Here is an 18,884-nt window from a genome sequence, read left to right as displayed (position 1 = left end):
GCAAAGACAAAGAGATGTGAGTTTGTAAAGGTGCCAGCAACGAGAGGCGATGCACGCCTGCCTCCCTGACATGCTCAGAGAGGTAGCGGTTCCCAGAGAGGTGCTCTGATGATGACCGGCTCCCTGAAACATTAGGAATCATCACGCTGTCACCTGCGCTGCTCTCTCCCCACCACGATTAAGTCTGCAAAAATCAACCTAGACATATGGCCTAGGGTTCCCTGGGGAACCCCAGGTACATAATTCCTGAAGCCGGTGCTTTGGGAGGGGACATTGGTATAAGAATCCCACCCTGTACCCAAACGTGGCATGCTGGTCCTGAAGTTTTCTCATCACCCCAGGCTGCACTGAGGAGCCCCATCGCCTAGTCTGCCACACGCCTGGTATCCAAAAACCATGAGAGCCCTTAAAGAATGACCTCTTTTATGAGTGCAGAATCTTTTTTGGTTCCCACACTCCTCTTCCACTGCTGGCCTGAGGGTACAGCCCCATTTCTCAAAGCAGTTCAAGGCTGGGAAAAGGACCGTGCAGGCGATTATCTGAAAATCCAGGTTATTTCCAGTTTCTGCCTATTGGCCTCACATGTGTCATTCCAACGGGTAACTACCGTGCTCTTCAATACAGCAGCCACTCACCACGTGTGGCTACCGAGCAGCTGACATGTGGCTACTGAGCAGCTGACACGTGGCTAGCCCAAACTGAGATGTGCTGTATGTATAAAATATCACATTGAACAACTAACAAAAAAGAATGTAAAATAAGTCTTTAATCATTGTTATATTGACTATATGTTGAAAGGATAACATTTTAGACATAATGAGTCAAATAAAATATAATATTAAAATTAATTTCACCTGTTTCCTTTTACTTTTTTTATAGCGTGGCTGCCAGAAAATTTAAAATAACACGTGTGGCTCACGTTATGTTTCTATTGAACAACAATCCTCTGAAATAGTGGTTCCCAAAGTGGGGTCCTGGGCCAGCAGCATCAGCGTTACCTGGGAACTTGTTAGAAATGCAAACTCTCAGGCCCCATCCAGACCTGCTGAATCAGGAACCCAGGGGATGGAGTCCTCCAGGTAATTTTTCTGATGCACACTACAGTTTGAGAATCATTGCTCTAGTTTATTCTGTTGCAGGTAGACATGCTAGGTTCGAATCCTGGCCTTGCTACTTACCAGCTGTGTGATCTTCAGCCAGTTCTCTAAGCCTCAGTTACCTCATCTCTAATGTCAGACTGATGATAGCATCCACCTTCCTGGGTGGTTGCTAGATGAAATGGGATGCAAAGTACCCAGCACACAGGGAGTGCTCGGAAGATAGTATGTGTAGTTTTATTATCATTGTCTTCAGGAATCTGGAAACATCACTGGCTCAGGATTCCAGATTCCAACCCCTTCTCTTCATAAATCAGGAATGAAATTACTGTGAGGGTATGAGTGGTGGCCACTGAATAAGAAATAACTCAGAGATGCAACATCTATAGCACTGCTCTCTAGTCATATACATAGGACAAAAAACTTTAAAAATAGAAACCGCGAGGAAGCATGCTACCCTGGGGTGTCTGTAATCAATGACATGGAGGAGTTTTAGCTCAGTTTTCATTTATTTGGCAAACATTTACTGAATATCCACTAAATGCTACTCACTTTTTGAGGTTATGGGGACATCAGTAAGAAAATCATAAAGCTTAAGATGTGGTCAATAATAAATTGTTAAACAAATCAGATAACTCTTCACATCTTGAGAGTAGAACTTTTGTCTTGCTTAACACCTCGCTTAGTGTTTAGCACACAGCAAGCACTGAATACATTCTAATGTTCATCCTTCATAGATTAATAGTTACCCTAGAACTTGGGTGGGAGTTACTTTATATATTCTAAATCAATCCTCTCAACTTAGAAATGAGGAATAAAAACTCAGGAATGCCCTAAGTCACATGCAGAACAAGATGCTAGGTGTCCTGACCATCACTTTCCTGGGAAAGATCAGTCATGTCTGGTCACGTGCTGTTTTTATTTAGGGATGTTAAGACATGGAACTTAAAGCAGGAATGTGGGGCTCCACCAGACACGAAGATCCTATTGACCTGAAAGTGTAGTATACTTTTCTTGCATGTTCAAGGAAGAGCAAAGAGGCTGCTGTGGCTGGGGCCAACCACATGAGGAGAGGAGGGAGGAGAAGTCATGGGGGACAAATCACCCAGGGTTTTATTGGACTTTCCAAATACTACTGGTTTTGCCAGCACAGCTTTATGACAAGATAAGTGAAATGACTAGACTATAAAATCATAACTGTTAGCAAACCTAATCTGGATGAAATTCTTTCCTAAATGTTAACAGCATCAAACAGCGTAAGAAAAGAAAGCAGCATGACTAGGAATTACAGTGTGGACATATAAAGATTTCACTCACCAAGAATTTAAATATCACTTACCCAAAGGACAGGGTGAACCAAACGATTGTAAGCTTTATTGTATTTTCCCTAACTGGGTAGTGGAAACATCTCATAAAAGTCATCCAAATCTGTAAAATATTAGAGAGTTAGTTTACTTATACAGTTATCTAGTCAACCCCACTCCCCACTCCCTCCAACAAATTATTAAAAAGTTGAGTTTTCTTTGCACTGGATTCATTTGAACTTAAAATGTAAAAGCTAGAGGCTAGAGAAAACCAAATACTATACTGGAAATTTCATTTACCAGCTTCCTGAGGTCAATGGGCAAAGTAACTGAAGCCTACCCAGCACTACCAAGACTCCACCGAACACCTTCCCTTCCCAAAGATGAAGCATCTTAGTTTCCCCGATGATCCCAAGCGGATCCTATTACCTGGTCCCAGTCCAGCAGTCAGGTGTCTGAAGTGGGGAGAAACCCATTCATGGCACTGGTCAGTCAACCCTGCTTCTGACTAACCTCAAATGCAACAATTGACCAATAGACTATTGATTATTGGCCAACTATTCAGACGGGCTTGTTACTTACCCCATACAGTTCTGTGTGGATCCGAACGAAACACCTCCTGTACCATGTTCCTGTGTCACTCTCAATTTCAATCAACTCATCTATTTGTTTTGGGGTTTTGATTCTGTTTACCTGTAAAGAGCAACAGAGGGCAAAGTGCTGAGTTCTCTTCTCTGATGTTGCTCGGTTAAGGCTACCATCTGTTTTTAAAGGAGCAAAAGCTGACTCCAACAAAAAAGCAGGCATTTGATAATCACGTCATACATATCTGAGACTGATGATGCAAGTGCACAGACCCAAATGGCACCTAAAGGAACTGAATAAAGAATGAATGGGAAGGAATACCATAGGGAAGTAGGTGAAGGGCAAGTAGTAATGGAATAGTGTGAAATTAAAATGCCTTTCTCTGAATCATTACTACAAAGGCACACATTAGCAGATAAAACATCCAGATAGGTCAGCTTCTGGATTAAGAATTATTTGCTTGGACTAAAGTGATTGTACATACTTTTCTTTGAAACCTACTTATTTGATGAATTTGGCCCCTAACCATAGTTCTGAAAGCTTTCCCACCAAACTTCTATCCTTGGAGCATCACTATTGCCCTCTCTTCCTTCTCCCACAGCCTAATTAGCTCACAGTGACTGGTCAGCAAATATCTACAGGTGACCATAGTGCAAGTTCAAGTGAATGAGCTTCGATGTCAAGCATCAACACTGAAGGGGAATGAATGATGGAGGTTTGGCATGAAAAGCTGTATCTATGACTTAAGTTAGCCTCTTTTTGCTAAGGAAAAGAACCAAGAGTCAAGAGAAGTAATGCTTTCAAAACCGAGAATGAAGCCTGAAAAGAGAGAGAGAGAAAAAGAGGAATAATGGTTCCTTTATGGGTCTGTCCTTTCTTATCCTACGAGTAAATATTTACTTGCTTTCGATAAATCTGAGAGGCACAGAAATGTACACACATGTTACCCCTGCCAGGGATAAATTTTGAACAGAGTTTTTTCTGGAGATTCTGCCAATATCCAAAGCAGCACTTCTATTGTGAGAATCCAGGTACCGAGGCTGGCTTTTGACAGAGGTGCTCTGGAGACCCTTAGTATTTTTCAAATTATACCAGGTAGGCAGTAGCCTTTTCCTGACGATGTAAACAAAGATGTCTGTATTTAACAAAAATAATGTCTGAGTTAAATATGGCATTCCAAATAGAGTCAGATCAAAATATGCCATGTAGACACTATTTTGTGATACTGTACCTAGATTTTTTTTAAATCACAGGGGTGTTCTTATCACTGAAGAACACTTGAGTGATATTACTTTTGGGAGGCTTCCTCTTCTCCACTCATCAGTGTTTGTTTGTTCATTAACGCATTGGCACCCATAGGGTGCCAGGCCTGACACTGGACCCTGGAGATGCAAACATCAAGCAATTACCATACAAAATAAAAAGTACTCTGATGGAAGTGTATATCAGATGGGAGAGAAATATTGTAGAGAACACCCAAGTTCACCCGGGAGTGTGACAGAGAAGAGAGAAGGCTTCATGGACTATAGAATTTGAGCTGGAGTTTATGGAGAAATTTGTCATTTGCCATTTGTGTAAACTACTTGGAGTCCATTCCAAGTGGGAGGAATACTATCTGCAAACATCAAGAGGTGTGATTAAAAAAAAATACTGACTTAGCCTGGCCAGTGTGGGTCAGTGGTGGAGCACGACCTATGAATCAGGAGTCACAGTTTGATTCCTGGTCAGGGCACATGCCTGGGTTGCGGCCTCAATCCCCAGTAGGAGGCATGCAGAAGGCAGCCAATCAATGATTCTCTCTCAGCACTGATGTTTCTATCACTCCCTCTCCCTTCCCTCTGAAATCAATAAAAAATGTATATATTTTAAAAAAATACTGTATTAGACAACTATAAAGAGTTTGGCAGTCCTGAAGAATAGTCCGAACAAAGGGCAGTGAGTAATGAGGGATGAACCAAATCGTTGGCAGTGAGGGTGCAAAGGAAGGAATAATGATGAGTGATATTTAGGATGGGGAGTAATAGGACAGAGTGATTTTTTTTAATATAATGAAGGTAAAGGAAAGAAGGAAATAGAATAGTTTTTAGGGCTCCAGTTTGGGTGGTGCCGGTGGTACTTGCTGATAGAATTTAGGACAAGGAAGAGGCTTGGAGACTCTTAAGGTGGAAAGTTAAGATTTAGAAATTCAGATCTTAAAGGGCCTATAGCTCATAGACTCATGGCCACAAAGCCCTTCAGCATGCATATCTGGAGCTCAGGAGATTTGCCCATTAGGCAATAGAGATGCAGAAGTAGATGAGAACAGCTAAGGAAAGTGTCTAGACTTAAAGAAAAAATTAGCTGAAATTAGCCCTGTAAAACAGTATTTAAGGTATGGGCATAGAAAAAAGAGCTTAAGCAGGAGACCTGGAAGGAATCCATGTATAGTCACTGTATGGTAGATACTAGTATAACAAGGAAAAAGGCAGATTTGTCATGGTAGAATCATGTCATGATTTTGAAAGTCACATATAAATGATTTTGAGATTATCCATTCTTTTGGATCATTTCCACATTATTCCCATTTTACATAATAATATTATCATGAATGGTCATGGCTGGACTTGGCAACTCCAACTACTGGAAGAAAAGCAGGTAAGCAGGACAATGAGTCCCTACAAAGACACTTTCTCAGGAGTCTTTGGTAAAGGGTTTACCCTCATCTGGCTGAAAGGATTGAGTGATACCCAGTGTCTAGCTAACATCTTGAGAATCCTCCAGCTTCATGTTCCTTTAATTTAAAAATAGCCTTCCTCTATTGTGCGTCTCCTCAAAAGAATGGCCTACTCAAAGCTTCCAGGCCCTCCATTACTGACCTTACTTTTTCCATTACACTGCATAAAAATTTTGCTAATGAAGAATCTATGATAATTTGGACAGATGATATACTGAAGTCTATCTTTACATTATGAAAATATATTTCCTAAATAAAAATAAAATAAGTTAGATGCGAGGGGACTGTTTAATTAGGGACTATTTCACATTTTAAGAACTATAATTCATATCACTTATGACACTGAAGATCTTACTTTTGTCCCACTTCTGTCTTACTTTATGTATTACACCCATTTTAGACAAAACATTTTTCATCAAACTATATGCTGCATATATAAAAAGATTTAAAAACCATGTTCCTTCTAAAGAATTCTGTGCACCCAATTTTCGTTAATTTAGACTGGTTTCCCCATTGAGAATAAACTTTGTAACAAGAGAATCAAAGAACGTTCATGCAGAGGGAGCAGCACATACAGCAGCAGTGTGGCAGGCTTAGGTAAAAGGGGCAACTATGAGGAAGGGAAGGTACAGCGAGAGAGGAATTTACAATCCGGCCTTTTTAGAAACAGTTTCCCACCCCTGGCATAGATGATTCTCTGAGGAGCAGTACTCACCGTGAAGACCTTCTCGGGCTGACCCCGTGCCCTCATGTTTGTGTCATGAATTAACTTCAGAATCATCCAAGCTTCATCATGTTTTCCAACCTAGCAAATGTGAGTAGACAGTGAAGTGCTAGAGGTGAAACACACTCCCTGATTTTCCAATAACCATCTTCAATTGCCAAATCAAATTTGGTGTCATTGTGAAAATGCATTTAGGTGTGTCCCATTGGAACACACTGACTACTTGGATATCCCTAAATACCTTAGCAGTTCAATGGATGTGCCTATAACTAGAAATAGCACCTTTGGATGGTAGAATTTCCTTTATAGAACAACAGCCATGTTCTCTTCATTGAGCAAAGAGTAAATTGCTTGAGGAGGAACATGAGTGCTTTCTGGTCACGAGGCAGCTTGTTCACATGCTGGGTGTTGGAAGCATGTGCCCATCACACCAAACCCTCCACATAAGGAAGGAAAAAATACCTCCCAAAGAGGCAGACATGCTGTTCTAGAATTAACAAGCTACTGTCTCCAATGTATGTGGCTTCCTTGAGTATCAGTAATAACAAATGTTACCTCCAACAAGAAGCGGGGGCTTTCAGGCATGAATGTGAGGGCCACCACTGAGCAGACACAGGGGAGGGCGCAGACAATCACGAACACACGCCAACTGTGAAACTGGTAGGCTGACCCCATGCTGAAGCTCCATCCTGGAAAAGGAGGAGGGGAGGGTGAGGGAGAGCGCCCCTCAGACCGCCTGCTGGGAAACGGGGACTCCACAGTCACTGTGGAGTCTACACCTCAAGTTCATTCGTCAGACCTTTGGATCCACAGAAGAATGAGCTGACCTGGGCTGACCAGCTCAATACCACCAACCTCATTACCACCAACAGCACCACCCGTGGCAACACGACTGCCAATAGCAGTGGCGAGAAGAAAGATGCTTGGAACCAAAGGGGTCAGGGCCTAAGTATGTTTACGAACAACCAAATTTTGAAGGCCAACAAAAATTAACTTGGGATAATATTTTCCCCAATAGACTACTCTGCTGGGTATCTTCTGTTTGCTCCTGCAGATCACTCTCCACTCTCCACCGAGCCGTGTGCCAGGAAACGGATGTCTATGGACTGCATCAACTGGCTCCCATGCCCTCCTCTTCCATTTGGGTTTGAATAGAGGAAGGAGAACAGGGAGTGGCAGTGGGGCTCAGGACATTTATTTCCCTTGCTTCCCTTCTCTCATCTTCCTGGCTGGGTGGAGGTTTGACCCTGGGTATGCACATCCCCTGGAACCTTCTGTAGCCACACCTCTTGTCAGGTTCTGGCAACCCCTCCCTCCTCTTGCCCTGTGAGACACAGGTGGGTAGAGGATGTCCTTCCGCTACCAGCTCCCAGGTGCTTATTACTCCTTCTTGGTTTCTCTTTACCGTTCCCACATACCGGCCCCTATGAGAGCATCATCACTGCCTGCCAGCACCCTGACCAGTGCAAGTATTAAGAATTGCCAGTTGCGGTATCTCTCTCCACATGCACATGTCATCCAATAGATCAAGAGAATTTTAAATTCCCAAACAGCATTTTTATTATAATAGGAACAAGCTTAATGGGATACAAATAGAAATCTCTTTGTGGACTAAAAGAAAGACAGTCTTATATTTAAATGAATATAAAATGGTTGAAAGCAAAATTCAAACATGATTCTAAATGAGAAATAATGAGGCATATCAAATCCAATTGAAAAAAGAGGACATCTATAGAGGCATAGATGAATTATGGGAGGCAAAAATTTAATTTTGGGCAATGCTTGGTATTATAAGGCTTTTTTTGTGAACAAAGTCATAGAGGCAGCCAATCAATGATTCTCTCTCATCATCGATGTTTCTATCTCTCTCTCCTTCTTCCTTCCTCTCTGAAGTCAATAAAGAAATATATTTTTTAAAAAGTAACTGGGAAGATAAATAGGTTTTTGTATATAAATACTTCACAATGTGTGTGGCAGGTGGTAAGTGCTTTATAAATGGCAGGTACTATGGTGGGTGGGTGGTAGGAATTGATGGTAAAACTCTTAGGTTTATTAGCTGTAGAATCCTCTTGGATTTCTTCAGGACTGAGTTATAATAATTCTAGACAGTAAAATCTATTCTGAGCTCATAGATACAAAAGTCCCCTTGGATCAGCCAGGTACAAGAATGAGGGGAATAGACTGTGTGTAAGAAAAATAGAGAGTGAAAGGGATAGTGGCTAATGTCATAAGCTGACCCCTCTGGAGGGGGGCAGTACCTACCGGCTCCCCTTAATTGCCATCTTATGGAATGGGCTCAGTGTCACCATGTATACAAATTTTTCAAGAGAAGGAATCAGCTACTTTTTAAATGTTTATAATCAATTTTAAATTTTATAACAGTGTGTAGTCACACAAAACCTTCTGGGTCTGCATCCAGCCCTGGAAGCCCAGGTGAACACCTGTTATACTCATGAGACTTTAAGGCAGTGATGGCGAACCTATGACACGCTTGTCAGAGGTGACACGCGAACTCATTTTTTTGGTTGATTTTTCTTTGTTATATGGCATTTAAATATATAAAATAAATATCAAAAATATAAGTCTTTGTTTTACTAGGGTTTCAAATATCAAAAAATTTCTATATGTGACACGGCACCAGAGTTAAGTTAGGGTTTTTCAAAATGCTGACACGCCGAGCTCAAAAGGTTCGCCATCACTGCTCTAAACCTTACATGGCAAAGGGATTTTGCAGGCCTGATTAAGTGTAGGATCTTGAGATAAAGTGATTACCCCATATTATATGGCTAGGCCCAACATAAGTACCAGGGTCCTTAGGAGGGAAAGAGAGAGGCAGGATAGTCAGAGTGAGAGCAGGAGATGTAATAAGGGAAGCTGAGGTCAGACAGGGGTGAGATTTGAGGATGCTACAGCATTGGCTTTGAAGCTGGAGGAAGGGGCCACAAGCCAAGGAATGTAGGAGGCTTGTAGAAGCTGGAAAAGGCAAGGACACATATTCTCCCCTCAAGCCTCCAGAAGCCCTGTCAACCCATTTAAACCTCTGACCTCCAGAATGGTAAGGTAATAAATTGTGTTGTTTAAAACCAATCAATTTGTGGTGATTTGTTACAGCAGCAATAGGAAAGCAACACACCTCTCTTTGTAGGTATAGATCTATCACTAACCTGATTGATATAAGTTAACTTGAAATTTTATTCTCTATAAAACCTCAGGCCCTTTCATTTTGCTCAGACTTCTCCAGATGCCTCACCAAGGGCTTCAGGCTCCTTCCTGATAGTCTTAGAAATATTGCCCTTCGCTCTTCCTGCTCCCAAACATCACATCTGTGGGTGGAGAGACAGTTTGCAGCGTGATTCCAGGTCAGCAGTTTTCAGTCCACATAGAAAACTGGACCACAAATAGGATCTAAACCTAGAAGAGGACCAGCTGGTCCGGAGTCCACTCTCCTCAGTTTGGGATGTAGTTTCTTCAGGTGGAGGCTCCTGTTTGCTGGCTGAAGGTTAGCCCACCCGCCTCTGTGCAGATTGCTCTCTACTTCTTTAGCTGTGAAGTCTGTCTCCTGGCCCCTTGCTGGGGGCTGTGTGTACGCATGTGTATGTGTGCTCACAGACATGCAATGTGGTAGTTTCACTCTGTATAAAGGGTGTATCATCCACTCATTTCTTCCCAGAGCTCCAGCATCCTATTTATATCTACACAAAGATGCCTAAGGGCATCTCGGTTACTGTGTCCACAATGGAACTTGGGATTTCTTACTCCACTACCAAACAAAATTCTTGTTTCTCTCCTAATCTTCCCTATTTCAGCAAATGATACACCCAGACATTCGTGCCCCAAACCAAGACTTCATCCTTGATTCCTCTTTATTCTCTCTCACTACCCTCAATGTCCAATCTCTCAGCCAGTTCCAGTTCCAAGATATATCTCAAAGTTAGCCTGTCTCCCAATTTCCACGGCACAGCAGAGCTTCCTGCTGGCAACACTCTGCCCCTGACCTTCAGCAGGAGCCTAACTCTCCTTTTCCTGCCTCCCTGGTCTTCCAGAGCCCACCCTCCTGACAGCAGCCAGACTCATCCTTTTAAAGTGTCAACAAGAGCACTTCACTCTGCTGCTTGAAAGCCTCCAACAGCTCCTAATAGGTTTGGAATCAATCCACCGGCCTTACTGTGGCCTCTATGGGCTGACAGAAGCTGACTCTTACCTATGCATCTGAGCTCATCTCCTACTGGTCCCCTCACTCAGCCTGGGCCGGTTCCATTGACCCGCTGTCAGTTATTTGAACATAACAAAGCTTAATTCCATCCTAGTGGCTTTGCCATAGCTCCTTGGAAGCCTAGCATGCATTTAAAAGGCTGTTTGTTGTATTTTACCCCGTCTTTCTCTGAGATTTGAAGTGGGAGGGTTTTTCAGTGCATCTTGTCCTCGATGTAGTCCCCTCAGGGTCTCTGCCTTTGATATTTTCCCTGCCTGAATGTCTGCACACATGGATGCCTTTTTCACACCTTCCAGGTCTCAGTTGAAGGTTATCTCCTGAGAGAGGCCCAAACCCTCAATCCCACTCTCTATCACTAATGCCTCTTTTACTGTCTCCCAAGCAGTTACCACTGCTAAAGCTGTCATATTCATTGAATTAGTTACACCTTTGCTATCTGTTCCTCTACCCACCATGAGAGCAGCTACTCTGCTTTGGTTACTCACCAATGTATCCCCAGTGCCTACAGAAGTCCTGGTCCACAGCAAATGTTCTTCAGATGTTTGTTCAATGGATACACTCACACTGAGCATGTGTGTACATGAACATCTGCAAAATCACTGCAGGCTACTAACACAGTAGGTACTCAAGTATCCCTTTGACTCATTTTCTTTCTGAATTCATGCTAAACAGCAAAATAATCCCGATTAACTTTTTCACATTAAATTAGTAACATATATGCAGTAAAATTATTATTATTACTTTTTGGTTATACAGTTCTATGAGTTTGATAAATGCAGAGTCATGTAACCATCATCATAATTGGGACAGAGACCAGTTCCATCACCACAAAACGGTCCTTCCTGCCACCCTTTGGAGTCAACCTGTCCTCTATTGCTAAGCCCTGGCACCCCCTGGTCTGTTCTCTGTCCCTATAGTTTTGCCTTTTCTAGAATGTCATATAAATGGAATCATAATGTCTGCAGCATTTAAGTCTGGATTATTCGCATAATGCATTCATGCAGATTGTGGCAAGTGTCAACAGTGTGTTCCTTTACACGAATGAGCAGTATTCCATTGTGTGGGTATGTCAGTTTACTTACCTGCTCAGCAGCTGGAGGACATTCGGGTTGTTTGCAGTTATAGGTGAGTCTAAATAAATCCGTTATCAGCATTTCAGACAGGTGTTTGCGTCCCCCAAAGTTTTCCTATTCTCTTGGGTTAATTCCTCAGTGTGGGTCATTTGAGTCAGATGATAAGTATATGTTTTACTTTCTAAGAAACTGCCAAACTATTTTCCATTTCCACCAGTAGTATATGAGAGGTCTAGCTGCTTTATATTCTTCTCACCACCTTTTTGTAAGTTTTATTTTTAAAAAAAAGTTTGGCCACCCTAATAGGTGTGTAGTGGCATTGCATCACAGTTTTAATTTGCACTTCCCTAATGCCTAGTGATATCTTGATGTACTTTTTGTTCATTCATTCAGACTTTGAGTGTTTATATGTGTCAGTCATAATGCTGTAATGTGGTGGCTAATAAGACTTACCCCTGCCCTCTAGGATTAGACTCCTTGGAAGAGGCATAGTTGTTAATAGATATGATAAGTGGTATTACCCATGCTAGAACATGAAGAAAGTGTGCTGGCAATACAGAAGAGGTGGAAGTATCTCTCTCAAGAACCACAGCCAAATTTCTTTTTTGATTTCAGTTCATGAACAAAAAGAGCAAATTCTTAAGTTTCTTTCTCCTTCCATCACCATTTATACCCCCTCTACCCTCTTCTACCTCCTCCTAGCTATCTTCCCGTCTGGTAATCACCATGCTGTTGCCTGTGTCTATGAGTTTGTTGTTTGTTCATTTGTTTGTTTTTTGCTTAATCCCTTTTACGTATCTAACATCTAAGTTAGAGATAAAATTCAAGTAAGTACTTAAGAAGTAGATGAGACCAGCCAGGATGGATTGTGCCATGCCAGATCCCCAATTCTTTCCACCTGTTTTATAACCCAGTGATTCAGAGAGAGAGAGGGGAGCCCTAGAGTGGTCAGAGGGAGTCCAACCCTGCTCTGCTTTTAGGACGTGCCCTGGAGTGTGTGCTTGTGTGTCAGAGACGGATGGATGATATCCTGTGGCCTGAATGAAGGATGGACACAGTGAGGGTATTGAGAAATGGCCTAGCATATACTTTGTAATGTATACTTTGTAATGTAAGGATATGTAAATAAGCATATTCTTATCTGAATTAAAAATGAATAAAAGAATGAAGGGATGAAACACTGACCACTGTAGCTATGAAGCTGTGACTGCTTGGGACCCCTCCCCAGCTCCATTGCAAGACGGCTTAAATCTGAATTTAAGAGTGACAGAAAACATAAACCACAAACATCAGGAAGAGGGGAGACGTCAACATGAAGTGAAGAACCGAGTGTAAAAGCAAGCCGCCTGTAACTGGGAAAGCAGGTTGTTGCTCTAGGACACTCATCTGCATTTAGTAAAATGAGCCTTTTATATGTTAGCATCGTGCTTGTCTTGAAAAAAAAAAGAGATTTTTTTTGCGTGGATGGTGGTTCTAATTGTCCTTTGGACTTTGTTACAAATACCCATTAAAATGTCATACTGAGGGTTTATCTAAACATAATGTCAACTCCATGCAAGGAAGGACCTCAATTAGGGTGCTCTGGAAAGCAGTTACTGCACAGTGATAATCAGTGTGGTGCTAATAAGAGCGCTGTGAGTCTTGCATAATGATCCAGGCCATTCACAACCTCAGGCTGATGTGCTCTGAATGCAGAAACCAGCTGCCTCCCCAGCTGCCTGACTGTCTGCACTCTCTCGAGGTGCAGAGGCAGGAGTATGTGATGCTCGCAGGAGAATGCTGGCTCCCGGTTCTGTCCCTGATGCGCTGGTGAAATAGCGCCCACTTCACTGATCTATACATATTTGGTTGCCAGTTCCATGATATCATCCATGACAACCGTTGGCAAGAAGACAGACTTTAGGTGCAAGACACAGATCTAATGATCTAAAACATGAATATAATATTAATTAACATTAATAAAAATACATATTAAATGTGAAATCAGTTTCAATAGTTAAGAAATAAATAACCTATTTATTTGTTTTTTGGGAGAGAGAGAGAGAAACATAAATGAAGTAGAGAATCACTGATCAGCTGCCTCCTGTACACCCCCTACTGGGGATCAAGCCTACAACCCAGGCATGTGGCCTGGAATCAAACCCAGGACCCTTCAGTCCACAGGTCAATGTCCTATCCATTGAACCAAACCAGCTAGGGCTGTTGGTGGTCTTTATCATAAGACACAAAGCTAATTAAAATTCTCTTTGGAAAAGTGGCTCAAAATCCATTTTCTCAATAAGCTTAGGAAGGGAACCACGATTAGATGAATTTCTTACTGTATTCTCACAGAAATAAAATTTTATCCCCTTAACATGTCACTGATTTAAAATATGAATACTATCTAATCAGCATGAAACATTAATCCTTGACAGGAAACTCAGGTTGTCATTCATCTAGTATCGTCTGTGACTCCAGAAGTCTTAACGAGATGCAGCTGGAAAGTCCCTGTAGCTGATATCAGCAGAGATTTTTGCCTCATTCTCATTTGTTTAAAAAATAAAAAAAAGTTTGTGTGAGGGAAATACTGTAGTTAAACACACTATGGTCCAGCCATGCAACAGAATACCACGTAACTATTGGCAAAGAATGAGGTAGATCTCTGAATTGATATAGAAACTGTCCAAGTTACATTACTCAGTGAAAACAACTCCTTTCAAAACAGGATAGTAGTAGTGATTGCATTTTTTAAAATATATTTTTATTGATTTCAGAGAGGAAGGGAGAGGGAGAGAGAGATATAAACATCAATGATGAGAGAGAATCATTGATTGGCTGCCTCCTGCATGCTCCCCACTGGGGATCAAGCCCACAATCTGAGCACCTGCCACCAACCGGAATCGAACCCGGGACCCCTCAGTCTGCAAGCCGACGCTCTAATCACTAAGCCAAACCAGCCAGGGCGATTGCATTTTTATATACACATAAAACATATCGCCCTGACAGGTTTGGCTTAGTGGATAGAGCGTCAGCCTGCGGACTCAAGGGTCCCGGGTTCGATTCTGGTCAAGGGCATGTACCTTGGTTGCGGACACATCCCCAGTGGGAAGTGTGCAGGAGGCAGCTGATCGATGTTTCTCTCTCACTGATGTTTCTAACTCTCTATCCCTCTCCCTTCCTCTCTGTAAAAAATCAATAAAATATATTAAACAAACAAATAAGCAAAAAAACAACAACATATCATTATATCTAGAAAACAAGTGGGAAGAAAATACATTAAACCAGTGGTCAGCAAACTGTGGCTCGCGAGCCACCTGCGGCTCTTTGGCCCCTTGAGTGTGGCCACGAAGTTTCAATCGCACTGTACGTGCACGCCTGCATGTGGTATTTTGTGGAAGAGCCACACTCAAGGGGCCGCAGTTTGCCGACCACTGCACTAAACTATTTGAAATGGTTACTTGGGGTAGGGAGTGGGGACCAGCAGGGCTTTCACTTCTGGTGTGATTTCTTTACTTTTTGAGTTTTATGTCACCTTGTCTTACTTTCATTCAAAAAGGGGGGAAATCTCTTCAAAGAATTGCAAGCCTTTGGTTTTCTGAAATACAAGGTCTGATGGGGAAAGGGAGGGGATAAGAAAACTGGAATGATAACTGTGACACTCTTCACATCCACACAATTTTCGGAACTAAAACTACTGTTAGTAATTCTGATTGTGACGAATATAAACACTGACACCACAGTGCTCACTTAGAGATAGCAATGAGAAAGTGGCAGAGTCTACCCTGGTATCTCTCTGGGTGGGAAAGAAAAATTTCACAGGCCTTTCATTTTAAACCTGTAACTCCAATCACATTCTAATTTTGGATTCTTGGGGCAGAGGCCAGTTGCATCTTGAGCCAAAATCATGTAAGCACTATTGCTAACAGTGAGACACAAAGCAATCACGCATGATTAAAAAAAACAAAAAACAAAAAACTGGCAGGGATCTGCCTACAGCACAGAATCACGCCTTCAAGAAATGAGAGCCAATTCAACTGGAATTACACAGCCCAGGGAACAGGTCTAAGGTTAAATTCCAATCAACTGCAGTAGTCATCTGTCTCCAAGAGAAAGCCCAAGCAACAAGCCGACCTTTCCAGCTAATTTCTCTGTTTCTGAGCTCGGGTCCTACCATTCGGAATGCACACAGTGAGTGGTCAACGGAAGAAGGAAGTCACACTATACGTCTGGCTGCGGAGTTTGGCTTGTGGCCTTACCCATGCTTCCAAAGAAACACATTTCCTGGTGGCTTCTGAAACTCAGAAATTCATGGGCTTATTTTTTAGGTTTTGTTTTTTTTCTGGAATATTATCTGGAGTGCTCTAAGTATGAAAAGAGCAAATGAGAGGAACTTTCGAGAAAGAATTCTTTTTAAAAAAATATATTTTATTGATTTTTTACAGAGAGGAAGGGAGAGGGATAGAGAGTTAGAAACGCATCGATCAGCTGCCTCCTGCACACCCCCGACTGGGGATGTGCCCACAACCAAGGTACATGCCCTTGACTGGAATCGAACCTGGGACCCTTCGGTCCGCAGGCCGACGCTCTATCCACTGAGCCAAACCAGTCAGGGCTAGAAAGAATTCTTTATGCAGCAGTAAAACTCACTCAAGTATGATGCCTCTCAAACTCCACTGAGAAAAATGATGAGTCTAAGTGTTTGAAAAAATGATAGCATAAAATGTGTGTGTGCGTCTGTTTTAAACAAGGGTCCTTTAGAATTTTCTTTTGTAGATAAACAATAATATAGTATTAATAATATGATAATGTAGCTCAGTCAAAACTTCATCAAAGATTTTTATACAAATATATCCTACAATAGCCTTTAGGACAGTCCAATTTTGACCATATACAAATGAAACTTATAAATGTAAAGGCAGCTCATCACTCTATAAATACACTTTGTGTACATTCATATTTATTATCTGATAGCATAAGGGCATGCATTAACTTTCCTTTGCTATTTTACTAACATAAATAATAATTTAAGATGAACTGTGTATGTCTGCAGGTTTATATTAATATATAAACTCTTACATAAGCTGATGTCCATTGATAAAAATAATAAACCAATTACGTTCATTTTGTGAACAGGTATAGTCTTAGGACACTGAAAACCAACAAAAGTAAAGATTGAGAATTCTTCTATTAGGTAGAGCGTTAGACTAACAGTCTCTAAAGCTCATTCTAAGTTCTTGTGTCTGGAGCAGATGAGGCAACAAATCTCTCTTGAACCCTGGTAAGAAGTGGAACACTTCCAAAATTTAACAATACAGAACACACTTGTAAACTGCAGTTAGTTCTGACATAAGTGCATAAAGGTTGCTAGAGGACTTGTAGCAAGATAATGACACTTATTCTGTGTATTAACAACTCAGTCAATCTGCTTTCAAAGTAGGTGTCCTGAAAATACTTTCCCCCCTAAACAGTGCTCCATACAACGTCATGGTCTCTATTCTACTTCAGGTCAAGATTTCATTTAACGCCGGAGTTTGCTGCCTCGAACAACCACTTCAAAAATACAACTAAAAGACGGAACGGACATCACCCAGAACCACAGGAAGGCTGGCTGAGTGGAAATCCTACAACTAGAAGGAAAGAGAATTCCATACCGAGACTCAGAGGAGGCGCAGTGCGGAAGTGAAATACTAAGGTGCGGAGTACGCGCGGAGCGGGCTGGCGGCGGAGGGCGCGGTTGTTGTTTTCAATCAGGAGGGAGTCTCAGACTCTGAGCTCCAGATCCGGGCGAGTCTCTAGGGACCCAGACTCAAACGGGAGAAGCGGGACTGTCTGGCTTCGGTCGGAACTTGAATGCAGCTTTCTCTCCGAGGTTTGCAGCGGTTGCCAGGACTCTGAGAGGCAGAGCCCCTGGGGATGGAACTGAGAGCAGCCATAACTGCTCGCTCTGCCCACCCTGTAGATCCCCAGGGACCCGCCCCGCCAAAGCCCTGCACAGAGGCATTTGCAGGTTAGCCTTAGGCAAACACTAGATTAGCACCGCCCTAGAGATCCAGCACAGAAGCTCTCCCAATGCAGACACAGCTGACTCTCATAGCCAGCTAGCCTGGAGGTCAATTCACCCCCAGTATTGCCGACAACAATCAAGGCTTAACTACAACAAGACTGCGCACAAAGACCACAAGGGGGTGCACCAAGAAAGCATAAAAAATGCGGAGACAAAAAAACATGACAGAAATGGAGGATATAGAGCTAAAAAACGCAATTTTGAGGGCTTGCAATAAACTTTTGGAGAGCTTCACGAAAACTAATGAGACCCTCGATGCTATGATAAAGAAACAACTAGAAATTAAGCATACACGGTCGGAAATAAAGAATATTACACCCAATAGCAGACCAGAGGAGCGCAAGAATCAAGCCAAAGATTTGAAATGCGAAGAAGCAAAAAACACCCAACCGGAAAAGCAAAATGAAAAAAGAATCCGAAAATACGAAGATAGTGTAAGGAGCCTCTGGGACAGCTTCAAGCGCACTAATATCAGAATAATAGGGGTGCCAGAAGATGAGAGACAGCAAGATATTGAAAACCTATTTGAAGAAATAATGGCAGAAAACTTCCCCCACCTGGTGAAAGAAATGGACTTACAGGTCCAAGAAGCGCAGAGAACCCCAAACAAAAGGAATCCAAAGAGGACCACACCAAGACACATCATAATTAAAATGCCAAGAGCAAAAGACAAAGAGAGAATCTTAAAAGCAGCAAGAGAAAGAAACTCAGTTACCTACAAGGGAATACCCATACGACTGTCAGCTGATTTCTCAACAGAAACTTTGCAGGCCAGAAGGGAATGGCAAGAAATATTCAAAGTGCTGAATACCAAGAACCTACAACCAAGAATACTTTATCCAGCAAAGCTATCATTCAGAATTGAAGGTCAGATAAAGAGCTTCACAGATAAGGAAAAGCTAAAGGAGTTCATCACCACTAAACCAGTATTATACGAAATGCTGAAAGGTATCCTTTAAGAAGAGGAAGAAGAAAAAGGTAAAGATACAAATTGTGAACAACAAACATGCATCTATCAACAAGTGAATCTAAGAACCAAGTGAATAAATAATCTGATGTACAGAATGAACTGGTGATTATAATGAATCAGGGACATAGAAAGGGAATGGACTGACTATTCTTGGGGGGGAAA

General features: G+C 42.0%; 1 protein-coding gene across 1 annotated transcript in view; it reads right to left on the bottom strand.

The window, feature by feature from the left end:
* The window catches only part of SV2C (synaptic vesicle glycoprotein 2C), a 155,094-nt gene that overhangs the window by 22,399 nt on the left and 113,811 nt on the right, over positions 1-18,884 (bottom strand). The window contains exons 5-8 of the mRNA XM_005858047.2: positions 6,979-7,112; positions 6,415-6,504; positions 2,984-3,094; positions 2,437-2,525 (exon numbers count right to left, since the gene is read on the bottom strand). Of these exons, the coding sequence (XP_005858109.1) occupies positions 2,437-2,525; positions 2,984-3,094; positions 6,415-6,504; positions 6,979-7,112 (424 nt within the window). The remainder of the gene's footprint in view (positions 1-2,436; positions 2,526-2,983; positions 3,095-6,414; positions 6,505-6,978; positions 7,113-18,884) is intronic.

Source organism: Myotis brandtii, unplaced genomic scaffold (genome assembly GCF_000412655.1).
Source record: "Myotis brandtii unplaced genomic scaffold, ASM41265v1 scaffold115, whole genome shotgun sequence".
Taxonomy (NCBI): Eukaryota; Metazoa; Chordata; class Mammalia; order Chiroptera; family Vespertilionidae; genus Myotis; species Myotis brandtii.
This window is presented reverse-complemented; position numbering and strand designations above follow the sequence as displayed.